The 19,082-nt window shown below is 39.1% G+C and overlaps 1 protein-coding gene across 2 annotated transcripts in view; it reads right to left on the bottom strand.

The window, feature by feature from the left end:
* Positions 1-10,840, bottom strand: part of LOC150107770 (beta-hexosaminidase subunit beta-like) — a 76,533-nt gene extending 65,693 nt beyond the window's left edge. For both annotated transcript variants that reach the window (XM_090391531.1, XM_090391532.1), the window contains exons 1-3: positions 10,683-10,840; positions 5,255-5,525; positions 233-301 (exon numbers count right to left, since the gene is read on the bottom strand). In XM_090391531.1, coding sequence (XP_090247657.1) covers positions 233-301; positions 5,255-5,525; positions 10,683-10,772 — 430 coding nt within the window. In that variant the 5' untranslated portion in view covers positions 10,773-10,840. The remainder of the gene's footprint in view (positions 1-232; positions 302-5,254; positions 5,526-10,682) is intronic.
* Between the last annotated feature and the right edge of the window lie 8,242 nt (positions 10,841-19,082).

A 19,082-nucleotide genomic window follows, 5' to 3' on the forward strand; every position in this document is an offset into this window, starting at 1 on the left:
GACGATGTGATTCTTATATTTTGCTTTGGAGTACAGCGATGCTGTGGATGTGGTAAGTGAAATATCGGGCGCTATTGCAGAAAGATTAATAAATAAATCAGAAAATCCGCTAACGCCTATGTTGTTCCCGTATAATAAAATAAAATAAAAATAAATAAATAAAATTTAAAAATGGGAAATTGATATAAGTTTGGATTCTCCAAAATATTTATTCAGAGGAAACGTGACTCACCCCTTAGAGCCCCCCATACTGTTTCTGCTTGAATGGTGGCAACTCCTGCGCCTGGTGCCTTTAGGGTATCTAGGATTAAAAAAAAAGCCACTCATTGTTTATTATTACTATTTATTACAAATGGTATCATTATATTGTAAAAATGCAATAAAATAATATTTCTTACAGCAATGATAATTACTTCAAACCGATCATTTACACTCTGTGTAAAATTCAGATAGCAAATATACTTATTAAATTCCTCATTTCTTCAAAATGCTTGCCTAAACGTTTCTTTTCTTTCCTGCAAACTAAAAAGTCATATTACAGCAAAACTTATAAAAAAAAAAAATCAGCTAACGCCTTTTTATTCCCGTATATACGGGAGTAGGCGAGGCCATTTAGCCCTATCTAACTTTTGGAGACTGAGTGGGCAGTTCAATCTCCACTGGTACCCAATCAGAGACAGATGGCCCAAGGCTATCACTAATTAAGCGGTACGCAGTGAAGAGAGACGGCTCAAATGTGCCGCCATCTCGTGGTCTCTAACCCTAACACAATATATTTTAATGTCTGAAAATTATGTGGGTTCTACGATCGATTTTCTTGAGTTTACAGGACGAAAAACCCGAGTTTCCGGGAGGAAAAACCTGCTTGCCCGTGCCAGAGATCGACTAACTCGGGAACCGGTCGAAAAAAGGCTTAGAAAAATTTCCTCTAGTCGCCGACTAGACTCGAAACCAAGACTTCCTTCGTGCGGCCTAGCGCGATGGTGTGCAAACGCCACATCCACTGAGCTACACAGGCTCTTGCAAAACTTATATAGCAACAAATTCAACTTGGAAACAGGCAATCGTGTGAATGCTGTTAACATAGTCAGACGGAGAAGGAAAGAAGTCAGCGGAGAAGGAAAGCATCGCGTTTGTGAAATGTGGCTATGAAAAGGTGACAACCGAAGACAGATACTTACAAAAATATTTGTGCTTAACATGGACACAATTTGAAGATCATTCCGATCTGTGATTACTACAAAACTGTGATAACTACAAAAGATATCGAATGATATTTAAGCTGTACTATTCATTGGATAAAGATGGGAACTCCACTACAATTTCTAGCAACTGTATTTCAATACACATAAAAATTGATTTCATACAAGAAGATTTTTTTGAAACCTTACATTTATCCTCTAAATTACCACCTAGAATATCTTTTGATATGCATTTTTCACAAGTTACCTCGTAATTATCAAAAGTAATCTTCGAAATATATTTTCCTTGAATTTTTTTCCTTGCAATTTTCCCCGGTTAATATATAATCTTCATTCTTGCCGATTTGTAGTTGCTATCTCGTGGCAACCTTGGTAAACTCATCCCAAGGTTGAGTTTACAAATTCTTGGTGAACTCGACGAATTTACCTACCTGTCGGTAGGTGAATTCGTACGTTCCCTGATACAAGAAGAATGAAATCAACCATACACCGCTCGGAAAGAAGTCAGCGGACAGCATAGTGTGAGGAAAAAACAATAATGGCGCCCAGCTTAATAAGATGTACGACCTCCTTTCGCAGCGATGACTGCTGCAATCCTGCAGAGCATACTTTACACAACGGTACGATAGCAATGAATGGGAATTTTGAGCCATTCTTCCTATAGGAGTGTTGTGGGGCGGAAGTCGCTTGACCTCACCCGACGCTTCAGTACATCCCACAGACGTTCAACAGATTTGAGATCAGAACTCTGGAGGCCGGTCAAGTGTAGTGACGTTCATGTCCACAATCCAAGCAGTTACAACAGCAGTCTTATGGCATGGTACATTGTCGTGCTGAAAGAGACAATGGTCAGTTCGTAGAAACGCTAAAGTAGGACGGATTGAATTGTCCAGAATTGTCAGATAGCTCCCAGAGTTGACTGTTCGTGGCACCACAAAAAAAAAAAAAAAAAAAAAAAAAAAAAGAGCAGCGCCATACCAACACACCGCCACCTCGGAATTTCCCAATTTCATAGTTGGGGTTACGCACTCTGTTAAGAGATGTTCACCGGGCATCCACCATATAGACAACGACTAACAACGATAGGCTTTCCCGAGACAGGGTGCGTCGTGCTTTCCAGTCTCAATCTCTTCACTTACACAAACGTACGAGGATGGTCTGAAAAGTTCTCGGCCAAAAATGAAAAAAAAAACTAATTTATAATTTCAAAATTATTTTTATTTTTCAACATAATCTCCCTTAAAAATAACACATTTATTCCAGCGATACTACAGCACCATCATCCCGTCCCTGCAGTGGTTCTCAGTAAGATCTGCAAAATACCCCTCTACAGCTGCAATCACCTCTTGATTCGAAGAAAAATGCTGACCAGCGAGGAAGAGTTTTGGTTTTGGGAAGAGATAGAAGTCAGAGGGGGCCAAGTCTGGGGAATAGGGTGGATGTTCCAACAATTCATAGTGCAGATCCCTTAATTTTCCCATTGCCAAAACATCTTTGTGGGCAGCTGCATTGTCCTGATGAAAGATGATTTTTTCTTCTGCAAATCGGGTCTTTTCTCACGAATTTTTTCATCAAGTCTGGTTAAAAGATCGGAATAATATTCCCCGATTTTTATTTTTTTACTCTTTTCAAGATAATTAATAAAGAAAATGCCTTTAGCATCCCAAAACACCGATGTCATGACCTTTCCTGCTGATGGAACCGACTTTGTCTTCTTTGGTGCTGAACAACCGGCTTCTGTCCACTGTTTTGATTCTGGTGTGTAATGGTGAATCCATGTTTCATCCATAGTAATAAATCGACGCACAAAATATCAGTTTTATGCTTGTTAAAAGGCTCCAAGCGTGTTCAGAGTTGTTCTGCTGTGAGCAAGCGCAGTACCCATCTTGCGCAGGGCTTTTTCATTTGCAATTCTTCATGCAAAATACATCCTACACGTTTTTTTGAGAAATGCCTATAGTCTCAGCAACTTCATGCACTTTGACTCGCCGGTCATCCAACACCATATCGTGCACTTGATCAATGATTTCTGGTAGTGTTACACTTTTTAGACGTCCTTCACGTGGATCATCTTCAAGGCTGGTACGGCCACGTTTAAACTCGGCGGCCCATTTCTTAATTACCGAAAACGAAGGAGAAGAGTGCCCATAAACTTTTATGAACTTCGAATGAATTTCTTTTGGTTAAACCTTCGTTTACAAAGAATTTTATAACCACACGATACTCAGTTTCATCCATTTCAAGGAATACAGACAACACTTTTGCTTCAGACAGCTGTATAAAGCAAACTACTTGATATAATGACTTGCAGTTTCACATGGATGCTTATGACAGACGTACCAACTTAGAAAAAAGGTCTTGCCTCGGCTATCTATGGTCGAGGCGGAGAATTTTTCAGACCATCATCGTATGAGAGAAAATTAAATGTTAATATCCTTCAAGTTTATAGATATTTACTTTTTAATTAGTAGAATGATATTGAATAAACTTTTCATCTGTATTAAAAAGATAAAGAGTATAAAATATTTTAAATGTATTTTGTTTATAATATTTGTTTCATAAATTTTGAGATCATGGTTACTCATTTGAGCTATGTAAATTACAACAGGCATATGTAACATATTTTTCCAATTCAGGAAAATTATATTATTATTATTATTGATACAAACTAGGTGTCATCAGTGGTCAAGAGTTATCGTGGGGAGGTGTGCATTGTTGATATAATACACGGTACTTGTGTTTAAACATATTCACTAAGAAGGCACCATCACCCCATTTCTTGCACTTCTGCTTATTCAACTTGCTCCAAGTTAAAAAAAATTCCAGTCTAAGGTATTTTTTTTCAGCTGGTTAATCGATCTTCGCAAGTAAGGTTATTCCAGAAATTCAGGATTTTTTTTATCCCCAAAACTCTCAACAAACTCGAATTAGGAATCGACATTATTTCAGACAATAATATATAATGTTAGGGTAAGGCAGACAAATTCTACAAGATGGCGGAAGTTGTCTGCCCTTCTCTCTTCCCCAGATGCCATTTAAAATCATTGATAGTCTTGGGGAAGGTGTCTGTGATTTTCTAAGGCTAAGTTAGTTAGGACTTAATGACCTACTTCCTTTGGGGAGTAAGAGGCATTAGTGAATTGGATTATATAAATAAAATAATAATAAGAAGCTAACGCATTTTATTCCCTTATACGGGATAAGGGAGGCCTTTTAACCCTATCTAGCTTTTGGAGACCGAGTGGGTAGTTCAATCGCTCCTGGTAGCCAATCAGAGATAGCTGGCCCATGTCTATCACTTCTTCTTTAGCACTATAGCCCCATATAGGGCCTTGGCCTCTCATTTTTGTATTTCATAACTCACAACGAAGTGGGGTCGTTACCCCCCACGCTCAACCATGTGTAATGGCATAGAAAAAGTTCCACCAGTCAGCGACTAGACTTGAACTATGAGTCAAGTCTAGTCACTGGCTGGTGGACATGGTGAACATGTCTAAGTTACACAGACCTATAATAACAACAACAACAACATCAACCAACGTTCATACCAGTTAAAACTATTATGGCAAGTTTCAGAAGTGTTGCAAGTGAACAGCATCTATTTAGCTTCATCGCATCTGTTCCTTGACCAATATTAAAAAAAAAAAAAAACTGTTTGAAAACAGGTAAAGTCATTTTTTTTATGAAAATTAATATTAAGACATAGAGAAAAAATTCTAGAACAATTTTTATTAAAAGAAACAGTAAGATTTAATATTAACTACCACTTTTATTTCATTGAACATGTCTATAATGTTAAGTTGCGCATAAATTTCCTAACTTGTTTTGCAATTATATCTGTTTTATTTACAAAATATCAGCGATAACCTCGTTTGAAGTCTACAACCTTTTTAGCAGGCCTTCATGAGGAGAAAATTGACATACATAAAGAATAGTAGAAGGCAAAGGCAGACGACTCAGCTCTGAAAGTAAAAGTCGGTTACGAAATGTATATATGCATTTTTATTAATATTACAAAATAGGGTTAGGGCATGATCTAAATTTCTACTTACAGCTCTCATCATCTCCATGTTTGGGATAACCACATGATTTGTCATTAATTTGGACACCAACACCCTCCAATAACGGGTGTGTCACGTGACGAGTGCCTTTATCGCTAACTAAGGCGAATTGCTTATAGCGTCTCAGAGCCTCGTCAATGATGTCGCACTCTCCTACATTGGCAAACATATAGAAACTGTTTGGATCGATAGTTAGGAGTTGAGGCGAGGCCTTCCATGATTTTGGAAGCGGCCATGGTGCTCCTGGAGGTGCGCGTTTTCCCTTTGGACAAAAGAGAAAAAAAGTAAAAATTTTATAAAGGAAAATGCGCTTTAAATGCAGCAAAAATTAATGTAATCACCGCCTTAAAATTACTGAACAGTTAATTTTATTGCATATTTACTAAGTTTGTCAATATTTGCCTTTTGTATTTATATTTCATTTAAATGAAGAATACTAGCAATTTAAGTTACAGTTCCACTCGCGCACGCACACACACACACACACAAATAAAAATTAAATAAAAGAATCGTTCAATGTTCTTGTGTATCTTCACTTATAGAGTAGGCATTTGTGTTTTGGATTCCAGTTTATCTTCACTTAACTTATATACTCTCATCCGAAATAAAAATATTTTTTGTTCTCCAATTTTGAATGCACAGAAGAAATCAATAAAAAATGTTAATCTTGAAGTTCGTATTCTTCCCGACTTCTAAATATTAATTTCCACAAAACATAAATCCTGTTTTGCAAACTAAAATTTGAATCTGTACATCGACATCATGAACACTGTCATTCCTTCCACTACTGAACGAATTCCTTTGACCTTGTGTACTGCTGTAACTTTTGCTATGGCGCAATATGACCTTTACTATTTTTGCGCCAATACACCATAAACCTACCAATCAGATTTTGTTTTTCTTCATTTTAACCCTTCTTATGCATCTGTACTCCAAAACAATGACTTTTTTTTTTTTTTTTACCTCGTCATTCCATCTCACTACTGGTTTACATGGTCTTCATTGTCTAGAGCTTAGTGTACTGTCCATTGTCCTCTCCTCTCTTTCCATTCTCCATCTGCTCTCAGACCTTTTTTTTATCACATTCGCTGTTCAACTTTGTTTACTATCCTTTATTATTGTTGTAATTATTTTTTTCTTTTTCTTTTTTTGGTGTTGTTTTGTTTCTTCATCCACTAGTTAGTGTATGGAGACTCATGATACAACCGCCATGAGTCCCATACTGGCAGATACGGCACCATTTTATTAAACCAATATAAAGTTATTGGTTATTATGCATTTTTTGTCTGTGAAGTGCGTGTGTTCTTCTAGCGGGTTTACATGTTTTAGAAGACAAAAAACCCAGATCCGTATGAGAGCGGCTAATTCTCCTTCAACTGAAAACTCCTAATAAAAGTTCTTCGCAACCTAGAGGGGATTCAACCTTTGCGACCAAAGGACATCGTCGAAACCAATTGAACTATGAGGGCTCACTCTTTATCTATCATTCAATCTTCCCAATTGTTTTTCTAATCAGAATCCAAGTTTCCCATTGTACGTCATTACAGGAAATGCATAAGGTAATAAACATTTCTTTTTTAACAGTTTAACGGAACCAAGGTCAATTTCATTGGATCCAGAACACTGTTCATGTTGAACAAGATCGAAAGCTATTACTTAGAAGCTGAAATTTCTTTATCTCATTGTGGCACTTGTAATTAATTATTTCAAATATTTATATGAGTTCCCTACTCTTAATCTGTTTTTGAATTCTTTTTTAAGTGACTCCCACCTACGTATTAACGCATCGAGCTTTTAATATGTTAGTAGCAAAAGTTCAGAGTGAACTAAACTATTTTATTTATTTATTCGTACATTATCCGATAACTGCCCTTTACAGACCAAAGATGGAACCTTCTTTCAAGCTAATGCAGACCTCTAATAAGCGGAGTAGTGGTGGTCTTACACTGGGCAATGAAATTCATTTCATTGCCCATTTCACTTCAGCCAACAAGCTGGGTTCAAACCAGTAACTTATTGGCTGGAGAGGTGGTATGCAAACCACCCAAGAAATCAGGCAGGCGTTTGTTTTGTTTCCAAAGTATTTGTACTGTACATTATTTTTGATTATCAGAAAACAAAAATCCATCATTTATTTTTAATCCTCTTTTCTCTTAGCTGAATATGGTTATGGTGTTGCATCATACTGTACAGTCCTGCACATTATACTTGACAAGAAATCATATTCTATTTTCATCCATATTTTACTCACGTTTAACCAAATAAAATTTTGTGGGTGAGGTTTACTCATAGCCCACTATTTGTAAACAGAGTAATCAACTTCACACCATACCACCTTCGTGGGGTATGACCTGTCTCCACAAATAAGGCTCTGAAGAAGTATTACCACATTTAACGGATATCTCCATAGGGTGGAGGAAATGCCAAGTCTAGGTAGTAGATGACTTTCACTCCCAGTAAAACACCAACGCCTTGTTTATTGGAAAGATGAAATGGCTATTGCCATGCTTTGTCTCCAGAGTAGGATCTCCATTTTTTAATCCCTATCCTTTCTTCAGGTGTGCAATCCGGTTCGCGGTCTTGCTACTTCGCGCTCATTAATTAACAAGCGATTCAGCATCTTCTCCATTGGAGAACACAGCTTAAACGGTCTTCTCAGGTCAGCTGCTAAATAGTACTTTCTGATCAGCTGACGAATAATCCTATTGCTCCTTACTCCACTGGATGAGTCAAGGAAGTTGAGAATATACTTGCTCCTTCTAGGCGGTACTGTCGAGGCACGCATGAATTAGCGTCTGGACACTCCTTGTTTGAGTGTCCAAGTCCTTTCTCCTGCTGCATTGAGAATTGTTTTCGGACAGTAATGATCTAAGTCAAATAGATCACCAGGTTTCCAGATAATCCTCTTCATTCTCCCAACACTTTGGATCTTATCTTAACCAATTTCTTCTTTATACACCGTTAACGTTAGCGCTGCTCTTGTGAACTCTGAAGATAATCTTGTCCATGTTTACAGATTGTCCTTCTACCAGTCAAAGCCTCATACCTTGTGACACTACAATGACATTCGGGATTTGATCTTTAGGATTTCTATGCCTTTTTTTTTTTTCAAGAAAAAGGCATAGAAATGTTTGCCGAGTGGTCAGCGTATTCGCTCTCCAACCAAAAGGCCGCGGGTTCTAATTCCACCTTGGGCATGGATGTTTGTAGAAATACTAGTAGTCGCGGTGGGCAGTAGATGGCGTCTGTGTAGATGATGCGGTGAGCTTTAATTGGTGGATTGAGTGGCGGAGATGGAAAGCTGTAGGGTATGTGCCCTCCCTTGATGAGTCTTTGGACTCCCTGGAAGTGTCATGTAATAATAATAACAATAATAATAATAAGAAGAAAAAGAAAAATACACTAATGACTTTTATTCCACCAAAGGGAGTAAGGGGGTCATTTAGTTCTAACGTTTTGAAGATTGGTGAGAAGCTTTCTCTACCCTTAGCGATCACTGACAGCTGGTCCAAACTGTAAATGAGTTTCATAGATATCCGGGAAAGAAAGTACGGTAGACTACCTCCACCGCATGATCACTTATTCTTCCATTATATATTATTATCTGAAGTGTAAGATCTACAGTCGATTTTCTTGAGTTGAGGGGTTAAAATCCACCCGTGTTTCCAAACATATAAAACCACCTTCTCATATTTTCCCTTCGTTTTGGTACCTCTGTTCATTAGAAAAAACTTTCCCATACTTCCCCCCCCCCAGTGAATAAAACCCCTTGTTTTTCAAGGCAATTGTTAAGATGGGTGGTTTATTGCATCGCACAATGTTTGTCTGGGGAAAAAATTGGATATAATGAAGTAACTTTTTAAAGGATAATATCCGTTCTAAGATGACAATTTTGCTGCAATTCTATTAATTCCAGATAATAAAAATATATCGATTGACCCTACTTATATACCGTCAGTGAAATTGTATTCAAGTAGTGAGTAGCAAGTAGTCGTTTAATAACTGAATGTCACTAAGCGAAGTCCTATGTGATGCTTCTATATTAGCAAAATTGTTAACTTGATGTTGGAAATTAAGCTGGATAGTATAACTTGGTATTTTAAATAAACATATTTCACGTGAATATCAGGATAATCATCAATATGCTGGTAGTTATCTGATCAGAAGGGCTGATAGTTTTCTAACATAGTCTATTCTCTATAAAACTATCCGCTTCTTTTGCATATTTTCAAATTATTCATATTTTTATTTTTCGGTATTTGATATGCCTAACGAACACAGAAAGATTCCCAAATAATTTCCTGTCGCCAATTAATGCTGTTGTATTAATTGGCGAATTTTTAAAATGCCTTTAAGAGGTCCCTTAGTTGATCACCCTGCTCAGCAGCCATTCGTCACATGTAAAACAAAAATGAAATTACTGAATTAAGGGTCTTTAAACGCTTCATCTTATTATCGAAACTTACTCCAAAGAAGGAGGGAGATTATCCACGTATTTTATACAAAGTAAACAACAAATTATTCGAGAGGGATGCTATAGCAATAGCTTTCGGAATTTTGACTTTCGTTTTTATGTGATGCCTTGGTATTGTATTGCTTAAAAGAATGCTCCTCGAAGTTTCTTTAAACGAGTTCGTCCTTTATTATTATTTATATTATTACTAACACTGATCATGGATTCTACTGATTGGAAAATCGATACTTTTCATGGGCCAGGTAGAAATCCAGAATAGTCGGCGTAGTTAATGTTCATAAGATTGTTGAAAAAAAAAGGAGGGATCTTGTTGAAGATTAACAACTCTATTAAATAAAAATTAATCAGCCTATCCATATAAATAATGTCATAAAGAAGTATTACAAAGCACAAAATGATTAAAGCTATGAAAGTTTTCCTAGTCTGTTGGCGTATAGAATTACTGATAAGTTTCATCTTTTTACCGCTGTTATCCTTAGCGATGTTATTAGTTCAGACTCTACATCGAGTTGTCTCCATAGAGTAACAAACTATCCTTGCTGGACAGTGGGAAGGAGACGGGTTAAGACTTCTAATTATATGGAGGTTAGTTACCTTATTGAGTTCCATGTTTTGAAGGTCATTCTAGTATCGCGAACCAGTGGTAGAACCTGTTCCGATGATGCAAAGAAGCCGATGCACTAAGATCACACGAACTTCAATATTACTCAACATAATTTATTTCAATAATAATTTTCCGATTCCTTATTATCTTGATACCTTGAATAATATTGTGAAGCCTTAAATATTATTTGAAAGATATTCTGAAGCTTCGTTTAATAATGCTATAAAAAATCAATTAAGCAGAATTACATTCGATTTTTTTTTCCCGATTATCTCAAGTCCTATAAAATAAGTTTAATAACCTAATTTAGTTGTAAATATTATCCAACGTTTTTTACTTACCGGTAGAGGGAGCCGTACTTCAATATAGGTAATGTAGCAGCTCACTGCGTAAGCAAGGGTTAGGACTATTAGTATTTGCAGTTGCGCCATGATTACTGTACTGGTGAAAGCTGACGAATCTCCGAAGTGTAGTGTGTGTCATAGGTCGTCTGTTTTTATGTTCGACAAACCACACGGCTTTTCTTTAAACCAATGAGAGACCAGATAAGTGCCAGATGTTTTTACACTCAACACGTTTCGCTATCTACAGATGCGCTTTTCTTATTTTGTTTTTCTTGTTATAGAGATATCACGATTCTTTCCAAACTAAGATCTCCGTTAATAAAATAGATGCTTAGTAAACGTTTACGGTAATAAACATGGCTTATTGGCATAGCCTGATATTTCATAAAACAGCAGGAGTGGCATAATTAATCAGATTCTTAAAATTGCTGTTAGAATTATGTTTTATTTCAAAGCACATGCTAATTAAAGAAATGCGAGAACTTACAAACATAAGATGAAGTCATGAAAAAATTTTGAACGGATGTCATTGACGTGATTATTTATGGCTTTCAAATTACGGCCTAATATCAAGACCTGATCATTATACAATGATGCATAGAAGTTCGTCAAGCAACCAGCAGTCCCAGACTAGATCGACTATGGTCCTATTCCAGATGTGTCTGTCCTGAGCATACACTGCTGCTTCATGCCACTGAATGCTAATTCTGTCTGGATCTTGTTTGATATTGTCAATCCAAAAACTTTCTGAATCACTCAACATAATTTTGTTGACCAACTGTCTTGCGTTCTGGCAACATGGCCGAACCATTGTAGCCTTTCTTGCCTAAATGGTGCTAAGAGGTGGCTGACCACTTATCCGATGTATCACATCATTATTCGCGAAGTCAAACCATCTTACTCCAAAAACATTCTTGATCAAAACATCAAGCTTCCAATCAGTAGCGTAATCAGGATTTAATCTTGTGGGGGGAGGGGGGGGGAGAGTTGAGTAGACGATTTGAGAATAGACACTACGCATCGCATACGACCTGTGACTGAGCATCTGCAATGATCGCCAATACATGATACCCGTGATGTCCTCTGGCCCGGCTCGGGGCAAACGAAGTAGCGCTCGGTCCACCCGAGCACTACTTCGTTCGCCTTGCGTTCACAGCGGCCGTGATTCCCGACAGCTATAGAGTATTCCCACCTTATGTGACTGCTAATTCATAAGTAGAATAGAAATAAAAGCACGACACAACATAAATAAAAAAATTAATTTTAATTAGGAAAAGATTTTTGGAAAATTTTCTAGTGTTTTTTTTTTTCTTTTTCTTTTAGGGGATAGGGCCCTTTGACCCCCCCGGGTGCGCCACTGAACTTGTTCCAACTATCATTCACGTGAATGATGGTTGGAACAAGTGAAACTTAATGGAATGCAATAGTTCACATTAAACGTAATAATGAAACACATGTTATGATTCACGTGACGTTATAGTGAAGTAGATCTGTCACAGTCCCTCAATATGAAACAGATAATTAAATAGAATTATATGCATAAAAATAATTAACAGTGAAGTTGGGTTTAATGTAATCACCAAAACTGGAAAATCTTATATCAGGAAAATACTGATTGCTGAGCCAAACCCCCACTTTTCAGACTTGTGGTATCTGATGCAGTTTCGATGTTGTTTTAAACGAACAAATGTCGACCTCCTATTTGACCAGAGTAAGAGAGAGAGAGAGAGGCTGCAAGGTAACTAGTGAATTGCAAAGCACAATGGACCCAACTTGGTTTTAGAAGAACGCAGTAACAAAGGCAAAGTAGGAATAAGTTCGTCAGAGAAGGTAGGTCGATCTGCTGAAACTCACAGGTCTCGTGTTCAAAATAGACGGTACATTGCTCCCTTCGATTTAAAAAATACGTGATTTCAATTGTTTCAATGGAATGACGATCTGATAATAACTTGCACGTGATTCTTTAGCTGAGTTTTGTGTTCAAAATTAGGCATATGTATTTTCCGGGTTACATTCTTATTACTAGGTAACAGATTATTTTTATCTCTTGATGTAACACCACTATCTGTCATTTCAGTTGCTTGAAGTAGCTGCCTTCAACCGGAGTTCACTTAACCAGTGACCTACCCAAGCACTAACAATTTTTTACGCCTATGTAGGCGAAGTTGGGGGGGGGGGGGGAAACGCACTAATATTAATATACGGGATTTTAGAGACAGTATTCTTTTTCACGTCAAGTAAAATATAATTATTTTTCTAGAATGAAAAAAGCACACCTTAATCTGTAGCCATTTTCTGTTGTGTACAGATGGTTTTAATTGGTTTAAGGTTTGAAATTGGCTTGCTTTGTCAGTTCGGAATAAAATTCAAGTTGGCGTATTTCTTCATTTTTGAACGCATTGGCTATTCATGACGAGTTGGTGGGGTGATCTCAGTAGTAATTACAATGTTTTTTGAGAATGTGGAGTGGCGCCTCCCCTGTGGAAATGGCACTCAAAGGGTAGGGCTGACACTTCTGCCATGCAATAGTTGCTTACTATACCTTTGGGCACATTTTGGCCTTTGATCACGGGATTTGCTTGTTTGTTTGTTATTCCGCTCTACACATACAAGAAGTAAATTTATGAAAGTCTGAAGATAAATCCAGAAGTTCCTTTTTCGCACTCTGATAATAAATGCGTAACAACTTCCGTATTTGACATTTTTTAAATGTTACGTATTAAGAAGTATTTTGTGTACGTGGTAGATGAGCTCATTTTATCATTGATTTCTCCAATCCTCTGATTTATGGATCTAAATTAAATATGGCCAGAATCTTTACCTTCAGATATCGACAACCAATCAACAAACCGTATTCTGGTATTTTTCTTTATGCCGAATTAGTTATATGTACAGATCTTTGATGTTCATCCGATCTATTGCATTCTTCAAATAACATTTCTTGTTCCTTTTATTATTATTATTCATTGCTTGGCTGAGAACCATTTTTTTATGTATTTACCTTTTCTCACATGCGCAATGAAATGTTATCTGCATGACGGTGTATTTTTTCTTTTTTAAAAAAATATTCTCAGGGAACTGGTCTGTGACACGCACGCGCGCACGCACGCACGCGCGCACGCACACACACACACACACACACACACACACACACACACACACACACACACACACACACACACACACACACACACACACACACAGAGAGAGAGAGAGAGAGAGAGAGAGAGAGAATTAATGGACAGTAAACTTTATTTGAGATTTTATTTGCCTCTGTCATGAAATTCGAAATCATACCACTCCTGCCATCTGCACTCCACACAGTTTCAGGTTGTTTATGTTGTGTTTCCCATTCCATCGTATTATTATAAACGCTGTTATTAAAACACAAATCATGTTACAAATTTCGAATAAACGTTAGGAATTTTTTAACATACGATTACGCCAAGTTGATCTCCATGCGGTTAGCCTAGGTAACCTCTGATATACTGCCGAAAATGTAACCCTCTCTTGGATATGTTAAAGCAAACATTACATATGTATATAGAAAGTTGTCTCCCAACAAGAGACAGCAATGTAGCAATAACTCAGTTAATGATATACTGTCAAAACATATAACATGTTTGAATGAAATTATATGTATAGAATATGTATTATAGGTAAAGTAGTTATATATATATATATATATATATATATTCAAGATACCAAATAATTTTATATAAACTTAGTTCTTAATCCTATTTCCCAAGTAAGTCAAGTTTTAATCCACCTTTACCATGAGTTGCCTCAGACTGGCACGTAGTACCAGTCTGAGGCAACTCGTGATAAAGGTGGATTAAGCTCCGATCACTTTCCTTAGTATTTTTTCCCTAATGTAAAGCACATCCCCTTGCGGAGATGTATGATGATATGCATTAAAGGCAATGGTCACTACCCATACCGGTTTCGACCTTTATTGAGGTCTCGTCAGTGGGAGCCAGACCTGACAAATCTAAGGTTGAAGTAATGCAGAGCTTCTTTTGAATTTTACCTAAACAAGTTGCCACAAGGTTCTTTGACCTTAATAAATAAAATCTCAGGATGAGAGATAGATGTAGAACGTTTTTTAACTTGGGTATATTATGTATTCAAGATACCAAGTAATTTTATATAAACGCTACCACGAGTTGCCTCAGACTTGCACTACGTGCAGGCGCAAACTTGACTTACTTGTCTGTTTGCTTACTTGGGAAATAGGATTAAAAACCAAAGTCTAAGGAAAAAGGTCTCCTAACACGAGATAATAATGTAGCACAAACCCAATATGGAAGAGGTAGTATACTACCAAAACATACCTGAATGTAACTATATATAGAATCAAATATGGTTTTTGAAATATCAATTTAAATGTTAACATAAGTTCAGCATATAGAACTAAGTCCGTATGTAAGTTATAATATATTTGTAAATAGTTGTATTTATATTTATTTTGAGTGTATACATAGATGCTTTAGTGTGAATAAAACATACCTAGTGGCTTTGCTCTTTGCCACCAGAAGGAGTATCCTAGGTTCGATTCTCGTCGACAACGTAGGGAACTTAAGGATCTTCCTCAGCCATAGCGAAGTTAGCCGGTCTTGCGTGTGGATAGCAGGGTTTTTCCACCAATTTATCTGGGGTTTTTCCTCCCGCAAGCAGGCAAACCGGTCCCATGAACACACACGGATACAGTCAGGAATGCTGACCCAGCCATAGGCCTGATTCGTCAGCTATGTCGGTCCCGGTCCCGAGCCCGGACCGGCATAGTTTGGGGGGGGATTGAGATGGTACCATACCTTCTCGTAAAAGAGACTTACGGCCTTTCTATCATCATATGAAAACTAACTAACCAAATTTATGCTATCCGAATAGTAATCGTATTATAGTATTTTTGATTTCCACCTCTATTTATGTATTTAATCCAGCAGTCTGTTATTCATAAGTAGAAGTTCTTCGACTGTACTGAGACTAGCAGACTGCTAGATTTAATACGGTGATTTAGTACGAACAATTTGTCCTTATGAACAACCCATAGGCTAATTAACTGTGACCCCATTTTATTTAACTAATACAGAACCCCACTCCTACGAACATTTTACGATGACTGAAGTTCACCGATATATTACTTAGGTTGACAATATACTTACATACATACATCTTCAAGGCCCACCTTTCCTAATTGGATTGTGGGGAGCAACAGCTGCAAGAGGAACTTCCAATGGTCACGATCCTCTGCCACCAAGATCAGGTGTTCTGGTGGGATTCCCAAACGTGTCCACCCAAGATTTTGGATATAATCTATCCAGCGAGTCCTTGGCCTTCCACATGGCCTCCCACCCTCTGGCTTGGCAAAGAGGGCCTGCTGAGGGAGCCTCTCTTGTGGCATTCTGACCAGGTGCCCGTACCAACGTTATTGTGATCTCTCAACGGAGAAGCAGTGGTTGAGTATTGAGGGTTTCCCGAATTGCAGAGCTTCTGAATCTGTCGAGTCTTGTCAGCCCCGCAACCCCTCGAAGGAACCTCATTTCAGCCGCTTGGATTCGTGTCCGCATTCTTTCGGGCATTACCCAACTCTCATGACCATAAGTGAGGATGGGGACAAAGACTGTATTGAAAACAGCCAACTTTGCCTTCTGGCTTAACTCCCGCTTCAATACTACCGAACGGCCAAGCTCCCGCAATATTGAGCTTGCTAAGCCAATTCAAGTATCTAGCTCGTCCTATTTTCCATCATTCGTGAATATGGACCCAAGGTATTTAAACTTCTCCACCTGCCTCATTGGATTCCACTTACATGTAGCGTGCACTGGGGTGGTTGTCTTGAGACCACAAATGTTTCAGTTTTGGTCACACTGATCTTCATTCCGGCGTCTGCACAAACAGCTACAAACCTATCCAGGGTCCACTGGAGGTCATCTGTGGAAGAGCTAAGCAGAACTAGGTCATCTTCAAAAAGCAGACGTCCAATGCTACATCTTCCAATTCTGACACACTCACTGCCTCGGCTGTGCCTATCAATCTAGTCCATAAATATGAAAAGGAGGGGTGACAGAACATACCCTTGCGGAGGCCAACGGAAACTGTGAAAGGTTCAGACTTTGTGCTGTTTACCCTGACACAAAACTCTGGGCATCATACAGGGACTTGATGGCAGCTAATAGTTGGCCATCCACTCCATACTCCTGTACTACTTGCCAAAGTTTATCCCGAGGAACCCGGTCATATGCCTTCTCCAAGTCCACAAAGCATGTATAGACATTCTTGGCATATTCCCAAGATTTCTCAAAGACTTGCCTTAAAGTGAAGATTTGGTCAGTTATGCTTCTACCAGGACGAAAGTCACATTGTTCTTCCTGGAACTTTGACTCAACTATGTTCCTGCACTGTCTTTCCAAGCACCTAGCATACACTTTCCCAGGCAGGCTGAGCAGAGAGATGCCACGATAGTTACTGCTATCCTTCTGGTCTCCCTTCTTGAAAACTGGTATTATTATGCCTGTCTGCCATTGCTGTGGTGCTGACACACTCTGGCTGACACACTCGGGTCAGCCAGAGAACACCGTCTCGATTTAAGGCTTTTAGCATTTCGTGCCGAATTTCATCATCGCCAGCAGCCTTGCCCGATTTTAGTGATTTTATTGCCAAATGGACCTCTTCTGCTGGAGACTAGTCATTGCCCCGATCTGCACCTCTTGGATGTCCACAACTGCTGGGCCACACGGGTTAAGAAGGCTCTCTGCTCTCAAAGTATTCCCTCCATCTGTGGAGGATATCCTTCTCGGTTGTTAAAAGTGCACCATCAGAGGCCTTAATTGCCATTGCTGTGCACGATTTCCTCCATCATCGGATGTTCTGCCAGAATACTTTGTTTGCATTTGCATAGGATGAGTCTAATCTTTCTCCAAAGGATTCCCAAGCCTTCTGCTTTGCTATCTTTACTGCCTCAGCAGCAGCAGCTTTTCGTGCCTCAGCATACCGCAAACGCATCTCAGGTGACCTGACCCTAAGCCATGTTAGGTAGGACTCCTTTTTTGCCCGGACAGTTTTTTTGGACCTTGGTTCCACCAAGGTGTCCTTTTCTCACTGCCGTTGCCACGCCGAACCGCTTTCTGCCACAGCATGAGAGTGCAGAGGCAGTGACAGCTGTTCTGAACAGCTTCCACTCCTCCTCAATATCTGCAGTATGCTTGGGAATCTCTTTGAACCTGGAGAAAATGTCATCTGCAAAATTCTTCCTCACAGCCTCATTTTCCAATGCCTCCCATTTCACGCGGTATAGCTGCTTAGGTTAGGCCTACCAGCGTTGATGGTAGCATCTGGTTTCTGAAGCCGTAGAGTGCACACAACAAGGTGGTGGTCAGTTGGTAGTTCTGCCTCTCTTCTCACACGAACGTCCAACACTGAGGAAAATAGGTCTGCTGAGACTATAAAGAAGTCAATCAGAGACCTTTGTTCTAATGTATCCCTGTACCAGGTACACTTATGGACTTCTCGGTGCCGGAAGAAGGTATTCATTATGGACAAGCTGTTAGTACAGCAGATGTCCAATAGTTTCAACCCTTTCGCGTTAAGGTCAGGGGCGCTGTTCCTCCCAACCACACCCCTCCATGTCTGGTCATCTGTTCCAACATGTGCATTGAAGTCACCCATTAGCAGGACTGATTCCATGTCTGCCACCCTGTCAAAAGCAGCATCCACTTCCTCTAGGAAGGCAGAGTATTCTGACTCCAGATTAGGTGCACCACAGCCCAAATCATGGTTTTTCATCTGAAGCCTTAACACACATACTTGTCCCCCAATGGGATCCACTCAGCAACACAGTCTTACAGCCGGGGGCCTTGTGAGTATCCCCACACCTGCCTGAGCAGACATTGTCGGGCTCACACCAGAGCTTCCACCCCTTATCCAGGTCGACAGTTCCAGAGCCTTTCCAGAGAGAAGAAGTTGCCTAAAGCCATAGTCTGGTGCCGTTGTCGTTGCCATTTCCGTCCTTTTGCAGAACCATTTCTTTGCGCTTCCCCTAAACACCTCCCCAATCGGGTAGCGGCCCCATTGATGGAGTTTCCTCTAGCAGTGCTGAGGAGTGGTGTCTAAGGGAGACTGTAACATATTTTTCGAACGGGTCTCTCTGCTTAAAACCCGAACGCGTCCCTTGGTAACCCGCGCGACGGACGATGCGGTATGAACATTTTTTGATGGCCTGATCATGTTACAGTGTTTGATGATGTCCTGTTAGCAGAAGACGAAATGACACAGCAGAATAGGAAGGATTCCCCTCGAATACTTTAATAGCATTCGGGGGAAGGAGCAAGAAGAGAAGAAAGAAAGAAGCAAGGGAGGAAGAGGAGGGACCAGTCTACAGATAATATAACAGATGTA

The sequence above is a fragment of the Typopeltis vanoorti genome, chromosome 4, assembly GCF_054136105.1.
Source record: "Typopeltis vanoorti isolate ZY-2024b chromosome 4, IOZ_Tvanoo_1.0, whole genome shotgun sequence".
Classification (NCBI taxonomy): Eukaryota; Metazoa; Arthropoda; class Arachnida; order Uropygi; family Thelyphonidae; genus Typopeltis; species Typopeltis vanoorti.